This window comes from Filicampus tigris, chromosome 12 (assembly GCF_054856515.1).
Source record: "Filicampus tigris isolate MCC_2025a chromosome 12, RoL_Ftig_1.0, whole genome shotgun sequence".
NCBI lineage: Eukaryota > Metazoa > Chordata > Actinopteri > Syngnathiformes > Syngnathidae > Filicampus > Filicampus tigris.
Genome location: NC_141228.1, coordinates 1,212,717 through 1,237,895, shown reverse-complemented (window position 1 = coordinate 1,237,895; position 25,179 = coordinate 1,212,717). Strand labels below are relative to the sequence as shown.

The 25,179-nt window shown below is 37.7% G+C and overlaps 1 protein-coding gene across 4 annotated transcripts; it reads right to left on the bottom strand.

Annotated features, from left to right (window-relative positions):
• Nucleotides 1-504: 504 nt before the first annotated feature.
• prrx1b (paired related homeobox 1b) lies at nt 505-22,947 on the bottom strand. 4 transcript variants are annotated; one of them, XM_086048142.1, is made up of 6 exons: nt 22,603-22,947; nt 20,702-20,848; nt 15,833-19,803; nt 10,900-11,075; nt 4,268-4,449; nt 505-2,243 (listed from the first exon to the last, which is right to left on the bottom strand). In XM_086048142.1, the coding sequence occupies exons 3-6, from the start codon at nt 16,077-16,079 to the stop codon at nt 2,111-2,113; spliced, it is 738 nt and encodes a 245-aa protein (XP_085904268.1). In that variant the 5' UTR covers nt 16,080-19,803; nt 20,702-20,848; nt 22,603-22,947; the 3' UTR covers nt 505-2,110. The 4 variants fall into 4 exon arrangements, with proteins under 4 accessions (XP_085904268.1, XP_085904269.1, XP_085904270.1 ...); XM_086048143.1 differs by having other exon boundaries at nt 15,833-19,775; XM_086048141.1 differs by having other exon boundaries at nt 506-2,243; nt 15,833-16,117.
• Between the last annotated feature and the right edge of the window lie 2,232 nt (nt 22,948-25,179).

Sequence of the window (25,179 nt, the reverse complement as noted above, 5' to 3'; positions counted from 1 at the left end):
GGAGAGACTCGGGGAATGCTGTCATACCTGATGGAGTGGCTGGCCAGCGCCTGGGGTGAAGAGGGGGAGGAGAAGAAGTGAGAGGGTGAAGAGTGTGGGGGTTAGAGGGGAGTGGGTGATGGGGTTTAGGTTAAAAAGATTTCCACATCTGGAATCACTTCAGGTCAGCCTCGACTGGCCATGAAAGGTGAGACCAGGCGCCTGGCAGGGGAAAGAGGGACAGAGTCTGACATTGGACATACCACAGTCAGGGATCAGTGATCAGGAAAGCAACTAAAAGCAGAAAAGAAAACAACTCAAAAGAAAACAGGAATATCCTTTTTTAATGTGGCATGCAAGATGGGATAAATGTTGAAGCCACATCAGTGAACCACCATTTTATTATGACAATACACCGGTCACTTCAAAGCCATGTAGAAGTACTGGGGAAAAAAAAGTTAGCCCCAAAAAATCGTTCATTGCAGGGAACTACTAAAATATAAATAATAATTAAATGATTAACGCAAAGGGAGTTGTGTGCTTTTAGATTATGTTGTGTATTGAGCATAACGTTTTTATTTTTTACCAAATACATACTCATGTGTTGCTTTTTTTACACTCAAAGAATGAGACAGACAAAGTGTAAAAAGATTAAACTGTTGATTAAACTATAAACGGAATACATCAATGTCTAAGCTCTCGAGATGAAAATACCACAGTCAAGTATCAGCATCTTGATGCTTCAGTGAACTAAAATAGAAAAATATATTTATCCACTCATGTAGTCAAGATGCAGAAAGAAATTTGCGTATCTGTATATTTAAGAAATGTACATGATTCCTCTTGTTTTTGTCTGTGTCCTAAAATATCTGCACAACCAATATATACTGGATATAAATTTGGCAACGCCTCCATCAATCCCCAACCACTCCAAATCTCGACAGCAATTCTTGCAACCTCGCCTTTTGCAGATGACGTATGCCGCTCGTGTTTGTTGCACAACTTGTTAGGACTAGGGAAAAGAAACAGCATGTATGGCAACTCAAAAGTTCAAATCCCTTCATTGAAAGAAGCTCATAAATATCCCATTTTTAAGACGGAATTGGATGGTATCTATAAATTAAACACACAAAGCATAGCTTGAGGTTTTTCTCTGTGGAAGATTTGAAGTTGTAAATCTAGCTCTAATGGGTCTTGCAAGGGGTCCCAGATCATGTTGCTCTCTGAACGATTCCTACTATAAACATACTTATTTCTTATAGTTAATTCTTATATTTAAATGAGCACAATTTATTGGTCTGTATGTCTGCAGTCATATATTTTGTAACGTTTATTTGAAAGTCGTTTTTTAAAGAAAGATTTAAAGCTTTTAAGACCTTCAGGAATTGCATTTAACATACCTGTCACTAGACCTACTTAATTGTAGACTGTCTAATTCATTGTTTGAAATGCATTTTATTAATTAATGTACATGTTTTTTTTTTTCTGTTACAAATAAATGATATCACAGAACATCAAAATGATCGACTGGGAAATACAACAAACAGCCTCTCCTGTATCTTGAATACTTACAATGAAAATTACTTGAAAACATTTGGTTGTCATTGGTATAATATGGATAGGAAAATGATCAAATAAAAATCGAGTCAGAACCATGATGTCACTCACCCCATGTTTAACATGGAGTCTTCATAGATTTCAACAAGTATAGAAAAAAATGATTGACCCAGATTTGGATGTGTGAGTTTGTCCAGCGCAGCCAAAGTGGACAGAGGGTATTCCACATATTGTTTCAGTCTCATTCCTTTTGTGTCTCTGATAACAGTACAAAACTAATAGGGGGTGGGGAAGCTTCCATATCAGTCAATAACAAAACTACACAAATATTGATTACAACATCCAGGCTAAGATGTCTTTAGTATAAACAACGGTTTGTAAGACAAAGTCTTGGAGTGAATCATTTTGGCATCACTTGGTGTCCGACATTTTGCACCTTATGGCAAAATGCTCTCACACCTCATTTCTAAAGTAAAAAAGCAAGCTCGTTCCAAAGATGATGTTTGTCTGTGGGGGTCCAGTGGTTTGGAAGGTCCCCTAATCTCTACGGCTGCTCTGTACTTCACCTTTCCTTTCAGTTGACTGTGGGGACCTGGTTCAAGCTGTATTCCTTTGCTTTGAGCCGCAGGTTGGCAATGCTGTTTGCCATGTTCATTCCCTGGGATGTGTTAGTGTTGGAGCAAGTTGGTGGGTAGGTGGCCATGGCACTGAGGGAATAAAGGGAGGGAGGGAAAACAAAGGATGTAAAAGGTTTAGCCATCAGTTGCGAATAGCTCAAATTCCTGAAAAGTAACTAACTGTACGGAAAAATCATGTAACAGGATTTTTACATGATATGACTTTGAAATAAATTGGTTGACAGTTTGAGAGATGTAGTAAAAGCTTGAAACTGTATTTTGACTTCATAGAGAGCAGTGTTGTAATACTGTATTTGGCTTTTAAAAAACATAGTTAGTTTTCAAAATGTGGCATTTTTTTGACACTTAGTGCCAAAATAGCACCCCAAAAACAGCAACATCAAACACAAATGTATTCATGAGGTTAGGGTTAGGGATTTTCTGAGGTACTCACACTGGCCCTGCATTCAGAACTGAATACCATGAAGGTTATTATAGTTAACGAAAATGAACACAATTGGAAAAACAGTTTCCTTAGCAAAATAGATAAAAACTAAAATGTTTTTGTAAGAAACAAAACTACACACAAAAAATAAACTCAAACTAACTGTAATTACAGTGAAAATGTCCTTAATATGTTAGTTTTCAGGGCTCCTTTTAGATATATTTATTTCTGTATTGCTGTACATTCATAGCAACAGAAGAAGGACGGTCAGTTGTTTGACAATTGTGCTTTACTTTACTTAGTTACACAATACTCCATATATTTAAAAAGATAACAATAATACAAAAACTAATAAAATCTGAACTAAAACTGAGCATTTCCCCCCCAGAATAATACTAAAAACTTTCTCTAAAAACTACTTAAAATTACCTGAATTTAAAAACAATAGTCAAAATGAAATAAAAACTAACCGCAATGAAAAATCCAAAACTATAACCCTGACATCCGTTTAAGAATAATATTAAATGAGTTAGCTTCCCATTAGTACGTTCCACTTTTTATTGCTGCTTCAGAATACATTAGTCTTGCTACCCTGCTTCTTTCTAGCCACAAGTTTGATGTGTTGGTGTCATGACAATGTTTGTCATTTTATGCCAACTTGGACGATCACAGTTCAATCATCACAATGACATGGCAATGTAACATCATCTGGGAAGACTTTGTGTTCATTCAACATTTGATATCTGGTGTAACATGTAGCAGCGGGGTCATGGAGGTCAACAGTGGATTTAATACAGTTTGTTTTCACATTATCACCTCATCGTTAGGGTCACAGGATCTGGCCCCTTCGCACTGAAGAACTGATTGGGAGACAGTGAGTAGAAAGACGTTGCAGTGTTGATACACATTCCAGTATATATAAAGAAAGGACAGAGATGATAGATGTGCAGTGTCGAAAAGCAAGATACAAAACTGACCAGAACATTATATATATATTATTTATTATATAATATAGTTTTTATATATTATATAATATTTTTCTGGTAATTTACTGGAATTATAAGACTATTACATACAGCTGTTACTAAACATAAAATTGTGAACAAAATTAATAAATCATATTAAATATATTATTTTATATTCAAATATTATGTTAAATGTATCTGAATGTCCATTTTTACAATGTAGCAAATCTTTAATGAGCCGAATCATGGCAAGCTATTTGTAATGTCTTGTTGTCTTTTTAATGCAACACACAGTTTATGCGCTATTAGAATTCTTTCATTCAGACCCCCAGGAGAGATCAGACAATATTAAAAGGTATGCAGTAGAGCTAGAAATATCAGTGAACGCTACGTATTTTGTTTATATTTTGTCTTTTCCATCTTCAAACTAAGGATTCCCCAATATATTTATTATAATTGTTTTGAATTTATTCATAAGTCAGCACTGAAAAAGAAGGGAGGAAAATATGAACAGGCTTTAGTATTTTGGGCATACTTTAATCTCTGTATGAAACTGTCAATACACTTTGATAGTTTAGGTTTGACCTGGGTTTACAAGGAGTTGAAAAGAATTTCACTTTTTGATCTTAATTCATAAACAGAACTGAGTTTTGACTGCCAACATTGTTTCTTGGGGGGGGCGGGAGGATCAATGTGACACCAACCTGTATGGAGCACTGCTACCCCAGGAAAGATAATCATTTGGGCGTGGTGCAGGGCGTGGGACAATTGGCTGCTCCACTGCTGTAACTTCTCCAGAGTAGGATTTCAGGAGCGAAGCATTCTTGCTGGCCAGCATAGCACGCTCATTCCGACGAAACTTAGCTCGCCTATTTTGAAACCAAACCTGCAATGAGAAAAACGGAATTGTATTTTTAAAAATCTACTCTGCAAAGAAATGGTTACTATTTACATTATGAAATTATTAGCTAAACAAATCATATTGTACTATTGTGAACGCTGCACTGATCTTTCTATACACATATTGACAATCGGGTCCAATTGAAACATTCTTCCTCCCATCTAATCAAAGTCAGCAAAAGACCAGTTATCTTATAGTGTGGATAAGTGACATTTCCTGACCGATTTCCTTCTAAAATGGTCATAATAATTCATTATTTGCAATCACAAACCCTCAAGAGTTCGGCTGAGCCACAAACTCCGGTGATTGTGACGTGAAATGGACCAATAGCCAATTAGGCAGCGCACACTCATCAGACATCAAAAGAGGAACAAATGGTTGAGTTGAGTGTTTGAATAACATGTCTCCCAAGTCATTTACCACAATAAAAATGAGCAGAATAAGAGTTAATGAATGCCCCAATCAATGTTTCCATTCAACACCAAAAAATTTTAATAAACATTGCCTCGATTATGTTAAATGTATCTGAATGTCCATTTTTACAATGTAGCAAATCTTCGATGAGCCGAATCATGGCAAGCCATTTTACTTTGATGAGGAAGGCTCAGTTGTGCTACTTCTCACACCGCAAAATCATCATTGGCTCCATGTGTCATGTACTGCAGGTATCTTTTGTTTCTTTTTTTATTTGGTTGGTGGATAGAGAGCACTCTGCTCGTGAAAGTCGACCGAAGTTTGCAGTCGGAATCGTTAACGGACGCTCCGGATTAGAGCCAAAATGGGCAAGACGAGATCGGTCTAACAAAAAACGAGTTTTTATTTTTTTTTTTCCCGTACAAAAATTGTTATATGGTATACACAATTTGAAATTATCAAAAAACGTATAAATTACGTGGAAAACGTATAAGTTGACAGGTATGCAGATGCCCTTGTATGCTTCTCACTGGTCATTTTTGGGACAATACACATTTGGTGTTGAAAACTTATTAATAGATATCAGGTTTTTGGTGTGTAAGCAATTTACACCCTCTGTAGATCTAAAAATAGACTTAAAAATCAAGTAGCCAAATAAACAGATAAAAAAAATAAATGGGAAAAACAGTATTCATTCGATTGCTATCTACATAAATTCTGGGTTTGCCACATCTATGCAGCAATATTTTGTAGTATGGACACACACAGAATTGACTATGCATGATTCATAAGCCACCTGTAATGATTTCCAGCTAACTTTCTAAACATACAGTATAATGATAAGACTCATGGGCAGCTAATGTTGCTCACTGTGAAATCATATCCATTATTAGATGCTGGCGCTCACAAGGGCTCGCTGCATGTTGACGCATAGCCTCAGGAATGAGCTCAAAGACTCTATTATCAAAGGATTTCTGCATTACTTTCTGCTACACATTAATCACAGATGTGCTCCTTCTCGCCCCCACCTCACATTTTCCCTTTCCCTATTTTCTTCTGCAAGAAGTGGATTTTTGCTCGCATTGAAGGGCAGAAAACACATATACACAAATATATAGCTCCGTCCATCATTTTTCCGAAACGCTTACCCTCACGAGGGTTGCGTGCACGCTGGAGCCCATCCCAGCTGTGTTCAGGCAGTAGGTGGGGTACGTGGGGTACACCCTGAATTGGTCGCTAGCCAATCGCCGGGCACATACAGACAAACAACCATTCATGCTCACAGTGGACAATTTAGAGTGTTTGTACAATGAACCTACCATGCATGTTTTTTAGAACGTGGGAGGAAACGGGAGTACTCAAAGAAAACCCATGCAGGCATGGGGAAGACGTGCAAAACCCCCCTAGGAAGGCCGGAGCACAGATACGAACCCACGACCGGTGCACTGTAAGGTGTATGTGTGTGTAAGTATGTAAGTGTGTGTGTATATATATATATATATATATATATATATATATATATATATATATATATATATATATATATATATATATATATATATATATATATATATATATATATATATATATATACACATATATATACATATATGTATGTATATGTGTGTATACACATATACATACATATATATATACATATATATATATATATATATATATATATATATATGTATGTATGTATGTATGTATATATATATATATATATATATATATATATATATATATATATATATATATATATATATATATATATATATATATATATATATATATGTTAGTGCTGTCAAGAGATTAATATTTTTTAACTAATTATGGATGGATGGATGGACGATTGCAAAATTTTCCATAGTCAATCATTAATCGTATTTTTCAACTACAATTTTTTACAAAGGTTGGAACCGATATTTACTTACATAATTTGATTCATAGACTTTTGTAATAGTAATACATTTCTGTCTTTTCCTGTAAAATACAACTGTTGAACGATACACCAAAGATGTACAACTACTATGGTAATTGAATTTGGCTTTGCGAAGCAAGCAAATTAATTTGGATTTCTCCAATGAGCCATCGAGCAACTTTTAAAAGTAAAACTACGTAAAAGTCCATCTTTGTGACCGTGACCCTCCTCTAAGTTTGGCTACACAGTGAACAAAGGTCAGCTGCTACAGGAAGTAAATAAAATTGAGCTAACTGAGTTAATTTTTTTTTAAATGAGTTAATTCGTTCTAAAATTTAAATGAATCTCTAGTTTACGCTTTAACTTTGACAGCCATATATATATATATATATATATATATATATATATATATATATATATATATATATATATATATATATATATATATATAAGGGTTTTAAATGCAATGAGATTATAATTCACAAATAACAATATAATTCACATATCACTAATTTACACACCTCTTTTTTTAAACTGTTACTTTTTAAAAGACATATTTCAAGTGATTAATGACATTTAAGAGGATTAAAAGGTGTGAAAACTAGGATTTATAGCTTTATTATCGAATCCTCAAGTGTGTTATGATCCATACTTTTGTCCTGTGGCTTGAAAGAATTCTCCATTTGTAGAAGCTTGAAGGAGGCGAATGACCGTCATAAGCAACTCAGTCACTGAAATACTGAATACAAAAGTATACCACAGCAAAAAAAGCTCTCTTTAGAACATTGAGCTTTTACAGTCAATTGTGCACATTGTTCACTGTGGCAATGTCAAGGTTAACCTAATTTTAAATTCAAATCTTAGAGCTAAGCTGGCACAATGCACACCAAAAGCTTAAGCTTTGGGATCTAACAATTGAGCTATTGAGGAGATGAATTATTGTTTTTGTAGAAATTATTATTATTTTTCCGACATAATGATCGGATTTTTGACCCCCTGAACATGCACGAAAACTCACCAAACTTTGCAGTCTCATCGGGCCTGGCGAAAAATTTTAAAGTCGCCGTAAACGCTGCAAATGAAATGGCTCTGTAGCGCCACCTAGAGTAGGAAAACTAAATAGAATTCCAGCCTTTTTGACCTAGGCCTACCAAAATTGGCAGGCACATGTAGCACCCTGAGACGTACAAAAAAAGCCATTGCAGCCATAGTCTAAAGTGTTCAGGAAGTGAGCTATGAATTTTTGAAAGTCCAATTTTGGACCATTTTTGCACGTTTACAGGGTGCATACCTTTGCACCCATGTTCCAGAGGATCATTCCAATTGACTTAAAACTTTGTATATGTCATCTTAAGACCTGGGACAACAACTGGTAAAATGTTCTCGAGTTTTCGATAAACTATATGACGGGGACGGGGCATCAAATTTGGCGTAGTTTTTTTCCTTCGCCATACAGGAGAAAAATCTTAATAACTCCCATGCACCTTCTCCAAAAAATCCCAAACTTCACCTGTACGTAAAGAGTCGCGATCTGAAGACATCTATATGATAATATTCCATTATGCATATAGCGCCACCTAGTGGCGATTTTTTTTTTTTTTTAACATTTCTAGTTACTGCAGCATAAAATCGGTCCTTTTGAATTAAGTTTAAAGTATGAATTTGCTCCGATTACAATAGCTGCTGGAACTTGACCCACATGATAATTTCTTCTAAAAAAAGACTGACATTTGATAAAAGTCGAATCCTGAAGACATCTCCAAACGTATTTTTCATCGTAGTGGTAGCGCCACCTACTGGCTAAAGGAAGTACATGTTTTATTCTTTGATCTTTTTCTCCTCGCAAGTTAACCAGGTCGACCTCAGAATTGCTCGGAAGACTCTGTAGACCGTCCTGATGTTAAAATACGATATTTGTGATTTTTTGTAAAAAGCTGTTGCCATGGCAACGGGCGATTCGCAAATAAAACTACGCTGATTTTGACGGTCTAAACATGCATGAAATCTCACGAAACTTTGCACACACATCAGGCCTGATGACATCATCTTTTTTTTTGTTGTACGTCGCAATTGTTTAAGAAATGGCTCGCTAGTATTTCAATTATACTTGAATTAATTTATAATAATGTAATCCTAGCAAAATGTATGACTTAATCATTGTCACCACAAATTAGTGCCAGAGGGACAAGGTTTGTGTTGTAGTTTTGTGTAGCAACCTTCTCTTATTGGCAAATTTACTTGATGCATAATGAAACCCAGGTCTCTCTATGATACTCTGGTATTTGGAAATAACAATGATTAGATGGTAAATTAATTATATTCTATGGCCGAGTGATAAATGGTAATAATGAGACTAAATAAATAATGTATCGCCATTTTGTATCGCTAAATACAACCGAGCAGATATTAATTGCATTTTAATGTAGTGTTTGTTGTCGCCCCTTTTTTAAGCAAAAACGTTTTTTCTGTCATCGTATAAGGCAAATTTTTCTCATCTATCAAAAACATTACTCTTTTCATATTTTTGTAACTCATTTGCTACGTTACCATATCACTAAGAACTTTTCTGCAGGGAGTCCAGGCAAACGACCCACCAATTGTCAGCAAATATATTACAAGGGTGACTTTTTGTTTGCATTGTGCAGAAAATCTCTTATCAGCTCTCCTTAAACCGACTAATGCCAAAAAAAAACATGTTCAAAGGTTCTTACAGCAATCAGCCTCATAGTATAAACTAAGAACTAACAGATGATGTGTGATACTAGGTTTCCTGATGTTTGTCCTGTTCCCATGGCTACAAGACCTCTGGTTCCTGGTAAGAATCCCTACTATCACAGATTTAGAAAGTCACGGTTGAGAAGTGAGATAAATATTTATTGCATTATGTAATTACTTTGTCTTGAGATTTCAGGAGCTGTGGGAATGCCTCAAAAAGCTATGTAAGTGTTCCAAACAAGTACAGTTTCCCAGCTGTTGCCATGGAATTTTGTCTTCGTTTGAAGCATCACTGTAGTTTAGTCCACAGAGAACTCTTCCCCATGACTTTTTAATTTTATGGCTATAGTTTTGATCAAATGTTTTGTTTCAGAGGAGCTCCTGCTGGCGATCCCACTCTTAAGTCTGTATAAAGGCCATCTTTGGAAAAAAAAATGGTAAAAATGTATTTCAAAGAATATATATATATATATATATATATATATATATATATATATATATATATATATATATATATATATATATATATATATATATATATATATATGTGTGTGTGTGTGTGTGTGTGTGTGTGTGTATATACATGCATGTTTTGTGTTTTTATATATATATATATATATATATATATATATATATATATATATATATATATATGGCTGCACGATATTGGAAAAACATACGATATGTGATATGGACTATGTTGACTATAGCGATATCGATATTATTGCGATATTTAACATGTACCTAAAGAAATGACATTTTTATTAACTAATGAATTTTTTTTTTTTTTCATGTCGCAAATAAGCAAGCTCAATGTGTTCTTAGCTAATAAATTGTAATTGCCCTAGAAAATGTCCAACTATTGGGTGGGGACGTGTATCTGACTGGTCACATAAAATCATAAAATTCCATTAATAAATTTATATATATATATGTATATATATATATATATATATATATATATATATATATATATATATATATGGGCTGCAGAATATATCGAAAAACTATCAATATCGCGATAATGGCCTATGCAATATGCACATCGTGAAGGCATGCAGTAATTTTTTAATGGAATTTTATGAATTTATCTGAATGTGACGAATGTGTGTGTATATATCTATATCTATCTATCTATCTATCTATCTATCTATATATATATATATATATATATATATATATATATATATATATATATATATATATATATATATATACATTTATGAGTATATACATATGTATACATATGTATACATATACATTTATGTGTATATACATATGTATGTATGTGTGGGTGTGTGTGTGTGGGGGTGTGTGCGTGCCTGCATGTATGTATGTATGTATGTCTGGGCTAACAAAATGAGGAGTAATGTCTGTCTTCTTACCTGCACTCTGGCCTCAGTAAGATTGACCCGGCGGGCCAGATCTTCTCGAACGAAAGCGTCAGGGTAATGCGTTCTCTCAAACACTCTCTCAAGAGCCTGGAGCTGGCTGCTGTTAAAGGTAGTTCTGTTCCTGCGCTGCTTCCTCTTCTTCTTTTCCTCTGTGTTCATCTGCTCGTCTGTGTGAAAAGAAAATGAAAGAGTTCTGCATGTTTTTTGCGTGTTTCTGTTTGCGTGGCAAATAAGCACAAAAAGCAAAAGAGAAAGATGATATGAAAAGTGATTTGAAAACATTTTGTTTCAGGTAGAGTTGCTCTGCAAATGAAAGCGAGATTTTAATGTGATATCCTTTATGCAGCTCCAAATTCATAAACACATTATTTGGTTTTCAACATCTAAGTTACATTCTCTATTTTATTATACCGCATGGCAAAAATAAGTAATATCGTTGCATGCTTCGTTAAATGTGGTTACAGGTGCGCATGATTGTACAGTTTAGTTCTACATGGTGTTAAAAATGTTTCAATCTTGGACTTAGAAATAGGAATAACAGTGGACTGATAATGATTAAGGCCTGGCTAGTTTGCAGGGTTTTTATTAATTACGGCAGTGATTCTCAACCAGGGTGCCGTGGCACACTAATGTTCTGTAAGAGTTGTGCCGATGGAAATGATCCAATTTCACTTCATTTTTCCCAAAATATTTTTTATTAATTATAAATATGTGGTTCTTAATCTATATATGACACAATTTATCGTGACAGGATGAACAATTCAATGTTCTTCCTTTAGATTTAGGAAGATTAAAAATAAAAAGGGAAAAAAAAACGTTATCCTCTTGCAGATCATACAACAACAGAATATTGTGACTTTCTGCATGTGTATCATCTTTGTGTTAAATGAAACAGGTCAAGATTTCACACAGTAGTTGAGTAAATCAAGTTGTAAGTAAATGGAGAGACGAGATCGTCATTACTTCTGTATTCATAGTTTTTGTGAGATTGGTGTTTAGGGGTTTGTCATGAGATTTGTCTCATATAAATCAGTAAAGGTTGGGAAACACTGGATTGATAACTGGATACTACAGGGAAATTCATCCTCAAATTATATATTTTTACATGGCGACAAATAAAAGCCAAATCTGTCACCTCAGAGATGGCATTCTTAAAAAATATATATATATTCAAATGTGTCGATAAAGTAGCAATATTTAAACTGAATGAACGTCTTGATGTGTCTTCACATTGACTCTACTGGTTTATTATCACGACACTACAAGATAAACCAGATCATATTAGACAACTTAAATATCTGTCTGTTTCACTGACCCAGTGTATTTATAAACCTTTAAAAGCGCTGCATACACTTTTCAGACTCATTACCCTTAACCAATAAAATCTTAAAGAAATATTCAAACATCAAGGACTGTGAGAGATTCATATTTGTTTTCTGGTTAATTCTATGTAGTTTAGGGTTATATGTTAATTATTTGACAATGGTTAAGATTGGGCAGAAAAAAAAGATGTTGACGGTTTTTAAAATTGAAAAATGCTCATTGGAATGTTATTCCATTAAAACTGCAGTGATAATCTCAATATAGACAGCAAAATCAAATACACATGTAATATACATTATTATGATATTCACCAGAGTTGTTTTTTTTTTTTAACTTAAGGATTTGTATTGCCTTTGTAGTACAACATTAACCTACCTAACCTAACTAAGAAGATTTTAAAATACATTTGAATCTCCCCAAACAGTGTTGTTGCCTCCAATCCAATTGGAGGCAATGGGTAATTCGAAAACAATTGTTCTTTTTCGAATGATTAGGTATTTATTCTATTAATCATCATTAGTATTTTATATTTATGCAGTATGTGAATTTGTAAATTATATTTTTCTGAGATAGCTGTTGTCATGGATTCGCTTTTGATTTTACCGCCTGAAGCAGGCTTGTTATGATGTCTCTGAGATGAAGACCAATATATTTAAAATGAAATAAAATAAAAAACAACAAACAACAAATAATTGGTCTAGAAAGTAGATTGGAGCATTCTTCCCTTGTCCCGCACAAACTCCTTACTCTCAGACTGTCGAGGAGCAAATGCTCTGCTGAAGTGTGTCAACACTGAGCCTGTTTGTTTGCTTGTCACCATCTTATCTAAATGAAGATTACTTCCACCCACAGTCGAAGTAATACTCAACTTCAAAGACAACTTGTCTGGTGGTGAAAATGACATTTTGAAAAGTGCTTGTGTAGCCACGCTACATAGCTCACGACAACATTTTCGAAATCGCCAACATCACTGTCTGGCCTCACTCTGTGTGCACTTTTATTCTTTACTGGATATTTTGGATGGAAACAACGGACGGATGCATTATTTAATGCATGTATAATTGTTCCGTGCCAGTTTTTGTGACACACACACAGTGGTGCTCAGAAATTTACTTACCCTGGTGGAAATTTTTGAAACAATGATATTTTGGACAATATTATTATTGTCTTTATTGCTAGGTTTTATTAAATGACTGTGCTATTGGGAAATGCCCATAGTTTAATTTTAATCCTATTGCTACGTTTTATTAAATGACTGTGCTATTGTGAAATTCCCCATAGTTTGATTTTAATCCTATAAAACATAAAATAAATGTCCTTTAGGTATAGTACTACACAATATATGAATTATGATAGGTAATGTAAACTTGTGAGTAAAACGACAAGGTGCCCCGGGATCAAGAAGCATACATTTTTAAAGCACTGTTCATCCACAATTTGCGTGGCATCTAATCCAAAAAGTCCAAGGCATGGCATTTATAACGTTACATCAATAAGGCAAAATGTTCGGAGTGACTGGCAGTGATTGACATCTCTGTGAGTCATATTAGATTCAATTACAAGTTGAGAAGTTTAAAAACTTGTTGACCTCTAACCCTTCATTAAAAACAAACAGCCGCCCTTCACACAGTAAATGAGAGCAGGTCAATTACCAAAATGATTTTCTCGGCGTTGTCACGTAATGACCAAGAGGGTCAGAGCAAAACCCAAATGTTTTCTCAATTTCTGTCGCTCATTTTTTCCCCTTGAAATGCTATTGTTATAATGGGTCACACTTTGTATAGCCTTTTGTAATGCTTCCTTTAAAAACTGCCTATATAGGCCTATTTTATCCTGCTAAATTGAATTTATGCGTATTTGAGATGCTGTGCGCAGGTTCATCAGGTACGTGACAATTAAATGTGAAAATGTATTAAATCAAGTTGATGGCGTGGTAGAATAATAACAGCTGTTATTATTCTATATTATGATGATAAAATAATATTATTATTATTATGATAATAATAATAATAATTATTATTATTATTATCATAATATGAATATAATTATTATTATAATTATACTGATTGATGAATAATTATAATGACCTAGATTAGCGAAATTAGTTAGATAGTTTAGTTCGAAATTGAGTGTGTTGACATTATGGCGTGCTTGTCTGAACAAACTGCAATGTGCCAAATTAACAATAACAGCACGCGCCAAAGCAAGGTATTACAAGATATTGTTGTACAAGTTTAGAAAAATGTGGCCATTCATAAATGCAATTTTCAAAATAATAAATGAAATTGCTATTCTCCTGCCACTTATTATTTTCTTTATTAGAAAGCAGTGTATCCAAAACGTTTCAGGTAATAATAATGATGATAATAATGATGATAATAATGCTGATGATAATAATAATAATAATAATAATAATAATAATAATAATAATAATAATAATAATAATAATAATAATAAGAAGAAGAAGAAGAAGAAGAAGAAGAAGAAGAAGAAGAAGAAGAAGAATTTCAAAAACGCAAATAGAAATGAATGAAGCATGGTTTTCAATTACCGGTACATGTTCACTGCATAGGCTATACTACGATGATAAAGAATACATTAATTAAAGTGGTTCCATAATGCTTTTGTTAAATTGGATCTATATATTTGCAATTTTAGAAAAATGTTTGGCATGAAATAAACAGCAGATGAATCTTTCCACGATATAGCTTTCTCGCAACCAAACTGGAATTACAGAATGCATATGCTTCATGTCTTGCCTTTATTGGGCAACTCATTCATATCCCCTGCTGTTTTAAGTCCCAATGCAATCGAGTGACATGTTGTTATTTCATTGTTGAATTGTACGAGCAAAGACACGCGCGTTAGTCATGATAAACCATTAGCGTCCAATAGTCTGAGACTGTTTGACAGGCTGAAAAGAACTGTAAATTTACGATGTGACCCACTTCCGCTCGCATTTTTCTCAGTCACTCATCTGATTTTTAGCCTTTAAACATAACAATGACACTCATTAAAGCCTTAAACGTTCACGTTAACTTGTTCAAAAGGCCCCTTAGAGAAGATGAGGCAGCGTTCATTTCCCCTCTTCAGTGAGAAAGGAAAATCTTTTATTTGTTTGTTCGGTTTTATTCGACCGGCCTCTGTAAGCAGACTTTATGAATAAAAATGGCAATTACAGCAGGTATTAGCATCCTGCTATATGCCACAAAAACCTTGTTCGAGGCACATTAAGAAAAATAGAATTGGTCAATGCCGTCTTCTTCATTCATCGATGCGCAAATTCCCATCTACTGAGTGCTTCATGGTAAAGTCACTTCAAATCAAATGTCATTTTACCCCATTATATTTAAACAAGATAAACAAACAAACAAACTGCTGACCGCAGAGGTGTATTATTTATTTCACCTAGTTCATTATACTCAATTGACATTAAGGCTGAGAATATTAATAATTGTTGAGTGAGGGCGAGGCCGTCACTAACACATTTCTTTCGTGCCTGTTCATCCTCACTTTGTGCGCTATGGACACGCAATTGGAATAATCAAATAAAAGCAATCGATTACATTCAGTGTGTGCCAATTTTAATAGGCCGACTTACTGTCCTGTTGGTTTGTGTCACTTCCACTGGTCAGTCCCGGTGACTCCAGCATACTTCTCCCAGCTTCCCCGACGCTCTCGTCTGCTTGGTTGCCAACCATTTCCCCAGCTTCTTCCAGATCCAACAGGTGGCTTACCGAGAAGTTCTTTTTGGCTTGCAAGTTATCCAGGTTCGATGTGATGGGACTCTCCAGGCGGTTTGATATCGTGGCTTGCCTGTCCATTACGTGTGCATAACTTGAAGTCATGACGCAACGGTGAAACGTAGTATTTGGTGATCCGGAAGCTAAAAACGAAACAAATAGAGCCTTGCTTGCAGAGCGTATGTCTCAGTTGTCAAAGACAAAGTCTCCTGTTCTGTTTGGAGAGGAGAGTTATTTTTTTCATATCCAAATGAGCCACAGAGGGCTCAAACAAACATCAGCAACAGCTTTTCTGCCTGTTTGTTTTTCGTCATCAAATCTGTCTCGCGTATCCATACAGAGGTGATCAACGTTTGAGAACTAGAACAATTTGAGCTTATCTGGCAGAAAAAGTTCAAGAGAGCAACGATCTGAATTCTGTTCGCTCTCTGAATCACATGCGAGCATGGGAAGGGCCGCTGCCTGATGACGACCAGATGCTCAAAGCGCAGTGTCCTTTAAAAGTTTGCTCAACTTCAGTAATGCCAGGAAAGGAAGGATCCTCTCTCTCTCTCTCTCTCTCTCTCTCTCTCTCTCTCTCTCTCTCGCACTCTCTCTCTCTGTCTCCAGCCGGCACTCACAGGAGCCCCATAATTACGTGGCACTGCATGTGTCTGACTTTTAACAGGCCCCCTCAATATGTCACCTCCCCCTTTGGAACAAACTTAGCCATCACTACCATCAACACTCTTGGTCTTATTGCTTCTAGGACTGGCAAAGCTCACAACTTAATGAGGGTGAAGGCAAGATGTAAATGCTAAGAACATGGCACAATAACAAAGAGGAGGTAGATTCCCCTCTTTTTAACTTCATATTGTCTCTGTATGTAGCTTGCTTCTGATGCTTCAAAACTCTAGTATGTGGAAAATGGCAATGTAGTGTCACTAAAAGTCATAACTCCAATAAATCATAGAGTCAATACTCTGCCATCACATGATGACGGCACTCACTGAGACACTAAAAGACACATTTGAGAGGTTCTGGGTCTAAATGTCAGCTCGGGTCCATTTTGTGTGTTCTTGTGCTTGCTTGGTATAACGGCTTGTTAGATCCATTGAGGACTCTAAACTGCCTATAAGTGTGATGGTAGTTTGCAGAGCTGGGCATCGCCCATTTTCCATCTGCATATTTAATCAACCCATGTGGTCCCAGTCGGTCCGAGTCAGCCAAACGACTTCAAGAACGGACTTAATCTGTAACCACGTCACACGAAAGTGCCACACTCCTGACACGCGGCTGAGTAAGGAAAAAAATAAAACAGTGTTGTGTACCTTGCGGTCCCATAGATGCAATGTCATGTACCCCATATCGTTTTTATCACCACGCTGTGTGTGTGTGTGTGTGTCTGTAGTTTTTGTTTGATATTTTTGCTTTGTTTGGCAGCGTGTTTTCTCATGCGGCGCCTGCTTGTGACGCGAGATTACGTTCTCAACGCCGATTGGCTGTCGCCGACGAGGGATCGACCGGGACCACGTGGTCAATTAAATATGGAGGACGGAATGCGGTGGAGGTTAGGCGATGCCCAGCTCTGGTAATTTGTGTTTATGTGAACTGCAATTCATTGGCTACCATTGTGGAGTGTACCCCAGCTCTCAACCAAAGTCAGCTAGGATAGACACTTGAAAAAAGTCAAATAAAATAAAAACACATTATGATAACTCACTAACTCATCACAGCTTTTATAATGAAGAACTTTGCATATAAAGTCATATGTTTTGACCCTTTAGGGCCGCTGTATATTTCCTTTTTACTAAATCATCCACATCAAATCTGGTAGTTGTGTTGCGCATCACTTTACCTATTTACAAATCCACCATAATGTAAAGGATTTTGTAGACCTTGCTGTTGACTCTTAAATGAGTAAGGGAGGGAGTGCAAAGTGAGCAGAGTAAAAGGTAGGGGAGATATTAGGCATCTATTGTGATTCTGAAAACTTTGTTTGTTTTTACAGTATTTCTTTTCCTCAAAATTTCCACAACCCTTCTGCCAAACATCGCCTAGCCCTGAAATTTTGCACCTGAACGAACTGCCTGCTTGGAATTTAGTCTGAAAGACAACATTTTGAAGACTGAAAACACACACATTTGAAAACTGGGTATCAAAGTTTACATTTCTGAAGCAATTGTGTGACTGTTCCCTACTAAACACTGAAAAACGCCCATCTGCCCAGTTATTCCGCATTCAAAACATAAAATGGCAGAAAACGGCTGATGTTAGACTGCACATTTCAAGATAATGGGCTTGAATGAGACACATTATTCCCATAACTCAATTTGTCAACCCGCAGGTAAAGAATTCAAATGCGCTTTTGTACTGAACTTGGAGGAAAAGGCAGTTGGTATGCAGCACACAGTACTCATCTGGCATGAAAATTCATATTTCCAGTTGTTTCTGCAGCTCAGTATAAACAGAGATTGTTTTACGCAGCACAACACAAAGCATAAAAAATTCAATTGTTCTCATCGAAACACAATCTTTGTGGGAACTGTTTCGAGAAAGCCTTTTTTTCTCCTCTACTATCACAGACCCAGTCCACCAAGCAAGGTCCATAAATGCATGCTGAGATAAATTTTTGACACAAGTGAAGAACTTGCTTGCACAAAGCCCTGAACTCAACCCCATCGACAACTATGTTCCTATCTGGTCTTTCTGTGGATGTGAAAACCACAACAACACACGACACCCGCTCAGTGACTACATTTACATGGACAACATTTGTTTAATCCGATCAAAGAGTTTGGAATAAAATTATGATCAGTTGGACTGTTTTGGTGGACTCTAAAAATATTGATCCGATTAGGACTTGTGTGTTCATGCACCACACTTTTATTTTGGCATGCACAGATTGACCAAATATACCGGAAATAGTAGAAGAAGAAGGAGAAGAACCCGTAGCGACTTCCGTGTAAATAAAACATCGCTTAGTCCAGTTGTACTTTAAACGTTAGCGTTATTTCACCTATTTTTCCCCGTTTACGTTACATTGAGTTAACATTTCCTAACGGAGCTGCAAATGTATCAGTTCAGTCTTGCGCTTGCCATGTCTTTCGCTCGCTACTAACTTCAATATAACAGAAACGTGTATACTGACATCACAGACATGCACGGTAAAAGTGGTTTGTTCCGAAATGTCGTAATAAGTGTTCTCTTACATGCCCGATCGGATTACCAATCAACATAAATTACCTCTCTCATTTGGAATAAAATCTTGATCGGAATGGGCTTGATCGGGTCAGAATATGCAGAATGAGGTGTGTACATGAGGCATTTCAGACATTCAATCCAAATAAATGTGTCCATGTAAATGTAGCCAGTGTTGGTTTTGAAATGGAGGTTCGCTGGATAGGACTAGAAAGGAGCTGGGTGGCGGAGGTGATGGTAGGGGTGGGTTGGGGATATTCATGTGGTCAGATGGCAGGACTTGACTCAGGGCTCTGAGTTGCCATATAGACATCCCCTAGGTTCCTGCCCCTGATCTGGGAAAAGAACACTTGATGCCATCAAAGGGAAACAGATTGAATCCAGATGTGTGTCTCTCGGTCTTTCCATGTATTTAATGAAGGCACAGGGCTGCAGTAGACTTTTTCATCATTAGTTTTCCTCACAGATTTCATTTTCCTGCCTACAAGTCCATTCCGCTGCCAACGTCTATGAAGAAAAAAAGGCCTCCCCATGTCTCAAACCCCAAATATTCTCCTCCAGGGCCCCTGTTCTTTGTTTTGCTTGATGTGAAGAAACTAGTGTTTTCTTGACTGCTATACTCTGTGGTGAACCAAGATCAGATCCACATCTTTAGATGAGAAGCAGTAATGTAAGCAGCAAAAGTTAGTTGACAGGGAATTTATACAGCACTGTTGTAATTAAAACAATGGCAAACATTTTTTTATAGATATACTTTACTGTATATGTACATACATGAAAAGCTTGCAGACTGAAAATACAAACGATTGAAAATGGGTGTCAAAGTTGGCCTGCGCTTATATTGTTTCCATCTAAATGCTGAAGACGTTCATGTGTGAAAAATATTAATTTGTTCAGTCTGGACATTTGCAAGTAGGTCACAAACAACACAACACTTAGCGCAGTGCAAATAAAGTTTCTCTGCAAATTACACATAACCACTACTAAGGTGTGTAATTTGAATCAATCAAAATAGAATCTTCTGGCCGTGACTATCTGTCAAAAATTATGAACTAGAAGCCTGAGCATGTACAGACACGGATGCTTTTGGTATACCGTTGCGTGATGCTTACCTCTTAAGGACTAGTCAGCAGTAGAGTTAAATGTGATAGTGAATATTTTTAGTGGAGTATTAGTAAAACTAATATATGTATAACAGTGAATATAATACAAAAATAGAAAAATGGATTACTACACTGTATCTTCATGTGAATCACTTAGGGCCCTGTTTGGTATTTTGCAGGGCTGGGCACTTGACCCTTTTTTGCCGGTCCGGCTGCGACCCTCCACCCTTGACCTGGGTACCCTTCCGGCCTCGAACCCCCGCCCTTATTCATAAAAATCATCCCCCCCCTCCGAAAAAAACGTGCATGACGGCGCTGCGGGAGGGACGCTAACGGCAGAGGTTTATTTAAAGATCATTAGCTGGCTAATTTACTATTCAAACTAGCTGTGGACACGCTTCAAACATGCTTCAAACACGCTTCAAACGCACTACCAGTACTTACCCAACTGCATGTGCTTACTTCCATTGCGAGCCCTGAGGTTGGTTTTGTCGTATTGTATAATTATTTGGATCCGACAGGCAGGATGAAGTCGCAGTCAATAAGTTACTAATTTATTTTCCATACTTCCCCTCCTTCACACTTCCCGGCCTTCAAGAGAGAGAGAGAGAGAGAGAGAGAGAGAGAGAGAGAGAGAGAGAGAGAGAGGGAGAGGGAGAGGGAGAGGGAGAGGAAGAGGAAGAGGAAGAGGAAGAGGAAGAGGGAGAGGGAGAGGGAGAGGGAGAGGGAGAGGGAGAGAGAGAGAGAGAGAGAGAGAGAGAGAGAGAGGAGAGAGAGGTGAATTAGAGTGAGGTTCGTTAATTTCAATGAAAAAGTCCTGCTGTGTTGCTTGTTAAAGTAGGGAAGACGCCAGAAGAAGTGCATGAACTCCACCTTAATGTGCTAGCGTCATCCTTGAGTGCTTGACTATACTCGCGGCCACAACGTTGTTTTGAAACAGTTACGTTCCAAGTTGGGGGGTGTCGCTTCAAAAAGACAGCCACAACAATGGATATCGTGCTTGCTACAACCATAAAGAGACCAAGATTACTAAACGATGCATTTAATTGTATTGCGAAAACTATCTGGAATCTGCTAAGGTGGAGCGTGGGTGAGTAGCTTCTTTACACACACATACGTGACATAACACCCACGCCGCTGCCAAACTAGTTTGCTTTGCAGCAGCAATGAGCTGCGTGGTGCATCCTCTCCTCCGTGAGAGAAAGTGTACGTCATCGCAACATGTGACATAATGGACCGATCAGAGCAGCAACAATTCCTGATGTGTGCATGGCATGTGTTGCAGACCCTGAGGTGCCGGGGAGAGGGCCTGGCACTGCAGAGGAACGAGCATGGAAGCCTGTAGTTACCGAGGTGCCAGGAAGAGGACCTGGCACCGCAGAGGAGTCGGCATGGGAGCCTGTAGTTGCCAAGGTGCCAGGAAGAGGGCATGGCACTGCTCAAGCACCGGTGCAGAGGATCCGGCATGGGAGCCTGTAGTTGCCGAAGTGCCGGGAAGAGGGCCTGTCACTGCCGAGGCATCGGGATGGGGGCCCGCATTTGCTGGGACACGGGAAGGGGGCCTGGCACTGCAGAGGAGCCGGCATGGGAGCCTGTAGATGTCGAGGTGCCGGGAAGGGGGCCTGTCACTGCCGAGGCATCGGGACTGGGGCCCACATTTACTGAGGCGCCGGGAAGGGGGCCTGGCTCTGCAAAGGAGCTGGCATAGGAGCTTGTAGTTGCCAGGGTGCCGGGAAGGGGGCCTGGCACTGCCGAGGCATCGGGACTGGGGCCAGCATTTGCTGAGGTGCTGGGAAGGGGCCCTGCCTCATCAGCCTGCCACCATAGAGGTTGGGATGCACACACGACACTTGGGTAAAGGTTCGTAATGACGTGACTTGGAAAAGGCTGAATTATGGGAGGAACCAGAATCTCTACTTGGACACCTACGCTGGCCACCCCGCGGGGGTCCCGTGTGAATGGCCAACCGGGCACCTAAAGAAGGGTCCAAAGGGAAGGGTTCAGTCGTGGACACTAAGGAATCATGATCCAAAAAACGTGACAAAAACTGACGAGGGCTTGAATAGTGACTTGGGAAGGGACTCGGAAAACCAAAATCAGTGTCAAAATTTGAATTGGAAACTGAGGGATCATCATCGTACAAAAACTGAGGAGGGCTTGAAAAAGCAGGAAGCCCAAAATCAATATCAGAATCAGAAAGAAGATTAACCAAATCATGGCCATCTTCACAGTCAAAAAAATCTGTGTCTAAAAACAAAACGTCAGCTGTTAAACTAGAAGGGGAGAATATTAGGCCCAGTAGTTGGCAAAGATGAGAGAGACATGGAAGAAAAGACAGAGCTTACATGAAGGGTTTGGTGGTGCTCAGCAGACCAGGACTTGCGGCGGCTTGAGCGACCCATCGTGGAGGAGCAACACGAGAGGTTCCCAGTGAAAAGGCAAAGCAGCACTCCGTGACACAATCACTACCTGATTGGAGGTGGAGGGATGTTTCGGAGCAGGTGGTGATCCATGGCTGGTCAGTTCATTCTGTCATGTGAGGATTGGGATTTGGGCCCATACACAGACATGAAACGTAAGTTGAAGAGTAAAAAGTCTTTATCCGCAAAAATACAAAGTAACAACAGAGATCAGGACTGGAAGAGAGTTTGCATCCTCACTCAAAGAAGGTTTGACGTACTTACAATGAGTCACTGTCTAACTCAAACTTTTGTAAGACTTCAGGTCTCTTTGACATCATAAAGGACAACGCATAACAGGACCATAGCAACTGCAGAGCAACTGATACATCACGTAACCAACCAGTCATAACACACATTTAGTTTAAACAATACTTTTGTTTTTTTGTTTGTTTTGGGGCTTCTGCCATGACACCAGTAGACATTCGAATTGACTTCCGTCCTTATAGCGAAAGGAGAAAGTGAGTATGCCGCAAAGCAATTTAGGACATTTGTATTTTTTTTGTGTGCCAGGGTTGATCCCATCCTACCCAAAGTTACTTAGTGCCAGTAAAAATGATACAGACCCCCCACACAGGGAATGACAAAGTCCCATTCAACTACTTGTAAGGCAATGTTTCATCAAAAGAGTTGTGAAAAAAATGTATTAAGGTCGAATTCTTGCCCAGTGCTTTAAATATTTTTTTTATAAATAATGTACATATAAGGGTCCTGTTCACTCATTCTTACCACTGATATTACGCAGCAACACCGCTTTGTTGACAACCGGGATCACCTTTTTTGGTACTTGATGTTTTTTTTCTCCAATCTCTTATTGTTTTCTGGCAACCTACTCGGCCTGTGCCTTCCTTTGCTGGTCCTTTGGGGAGGGTTTTTGGTCCATTTAGAAATGTACAGTAAAGCGCCATATAAAGGTGATGTATCATTATTAGGCCTGGGAAAAAAATTGTATCCCGACTAAGCGGATGAGGTTTTTGTGATTAATTATGATTAATCGCAATGTTATACATGAAACCCCCAAAATTCAAAAATAGTGTATAGCACACTTTTAGTTTAAATGTATTACCATATTATTGAAAGTGCTATAAGATTTGTTGGGCTAACTTTTTTCACATAATTCTTCATACACTAGGAGTTAAATAAAATATTCACTTTAAATCTCAATTTGCAGTTTGTAATCAAAACAAACAAAAAAAAAACCTCGTGCTTATTGCCACTGCAACGTTATCCTGTTTGTTGTATTAAAAAACAACAACAACATAAGAAGTTTATAGTGCGGGGAAACATGACACAATGACCCTTAGACATTCATGAATTTCCCCTTGAAAAATATTTAGGAACACTGTGTAAACACCCAAAAATATTCTCGACATATTAATATACAATGCAATACAATACAATTTTATTTATATAGCGCATTTCATAACAGCGAGAGCTGTAACAAAGCACTTAACAAACAATACAATAAATAGAACAAAATCAATAAAGGCTGTGATACATGCATTAATAAATATAGATATAAATAATATATAAAATATAACTAAATAAAGCCAATAAATTGACATAAAACACTATATACAATTGATACCGTAAAAGACTCAAACATTTCAGGTGTGATCAAAAGCCAGAGAAAAGAAATGTGTCTTAAACCAGGTTTTAAAAATGGACAGAGAGGCAGCTTGCCTAACAACCAATGGGAGGACATTCCAGAGGGAAGGACCAGAACAGAAAAGGCTCGATCCTCTCTGAGGCTCTGCTTGGTCCTCGGCACTTCGAGCAGCGCCTGGTCTGCAGACCTGAGGCTGCAGGAAGGTGCGAAGGAGTGGTGGAGCTCGGAGAGGTACGCCGAGGCCAGGCCATTTAATGATTTAAAGACAAATAAGAGAATCTTAAATTGAACCCTGAAATGCACTGGGAGCCAGTGAATGGAGGCCAGAATTGGTGTTATGTGCGCCATCTTCCGAGCTCCAGTTAGTAGGCGGGCAGCAGCATTTTGGACCAACTGAAGACGTTTGAGGGAGGACTGGCTGACTCCAAAATAAAGTGCATTGCAGTAATCTAGCCGAGATGTAACAAAGGCATGGATGACTGTTTCTAAGTGCTGATGGAAAAGGAGGGGCTTTACCTTCGCCAGCTGTCTAAGGTGAAAGAAGCTCGACTTTACAACAGCGCTGATTTGTTGCTACAATTTAAGATCACTGTCCATTTTAAAACCCAAGTTTGAGACTGTTGGCTTAGCAACGACATTGTCTGATGGCAGTAATACCGTTTATCAACGATATTGTATGACGACACATAGTAACGATGCTTAGCAACGACATTGCCAGATGACACAAGGTAACAAGGCGTAGCAATGTCATTATCTGGCAACACTTAGTAATGAAGCTTAGCAACGGCATTGTCTGATGACAGTAACAATGCTTAGCAATGACATTGTCGGATGACACATAGTAACGACGCTTA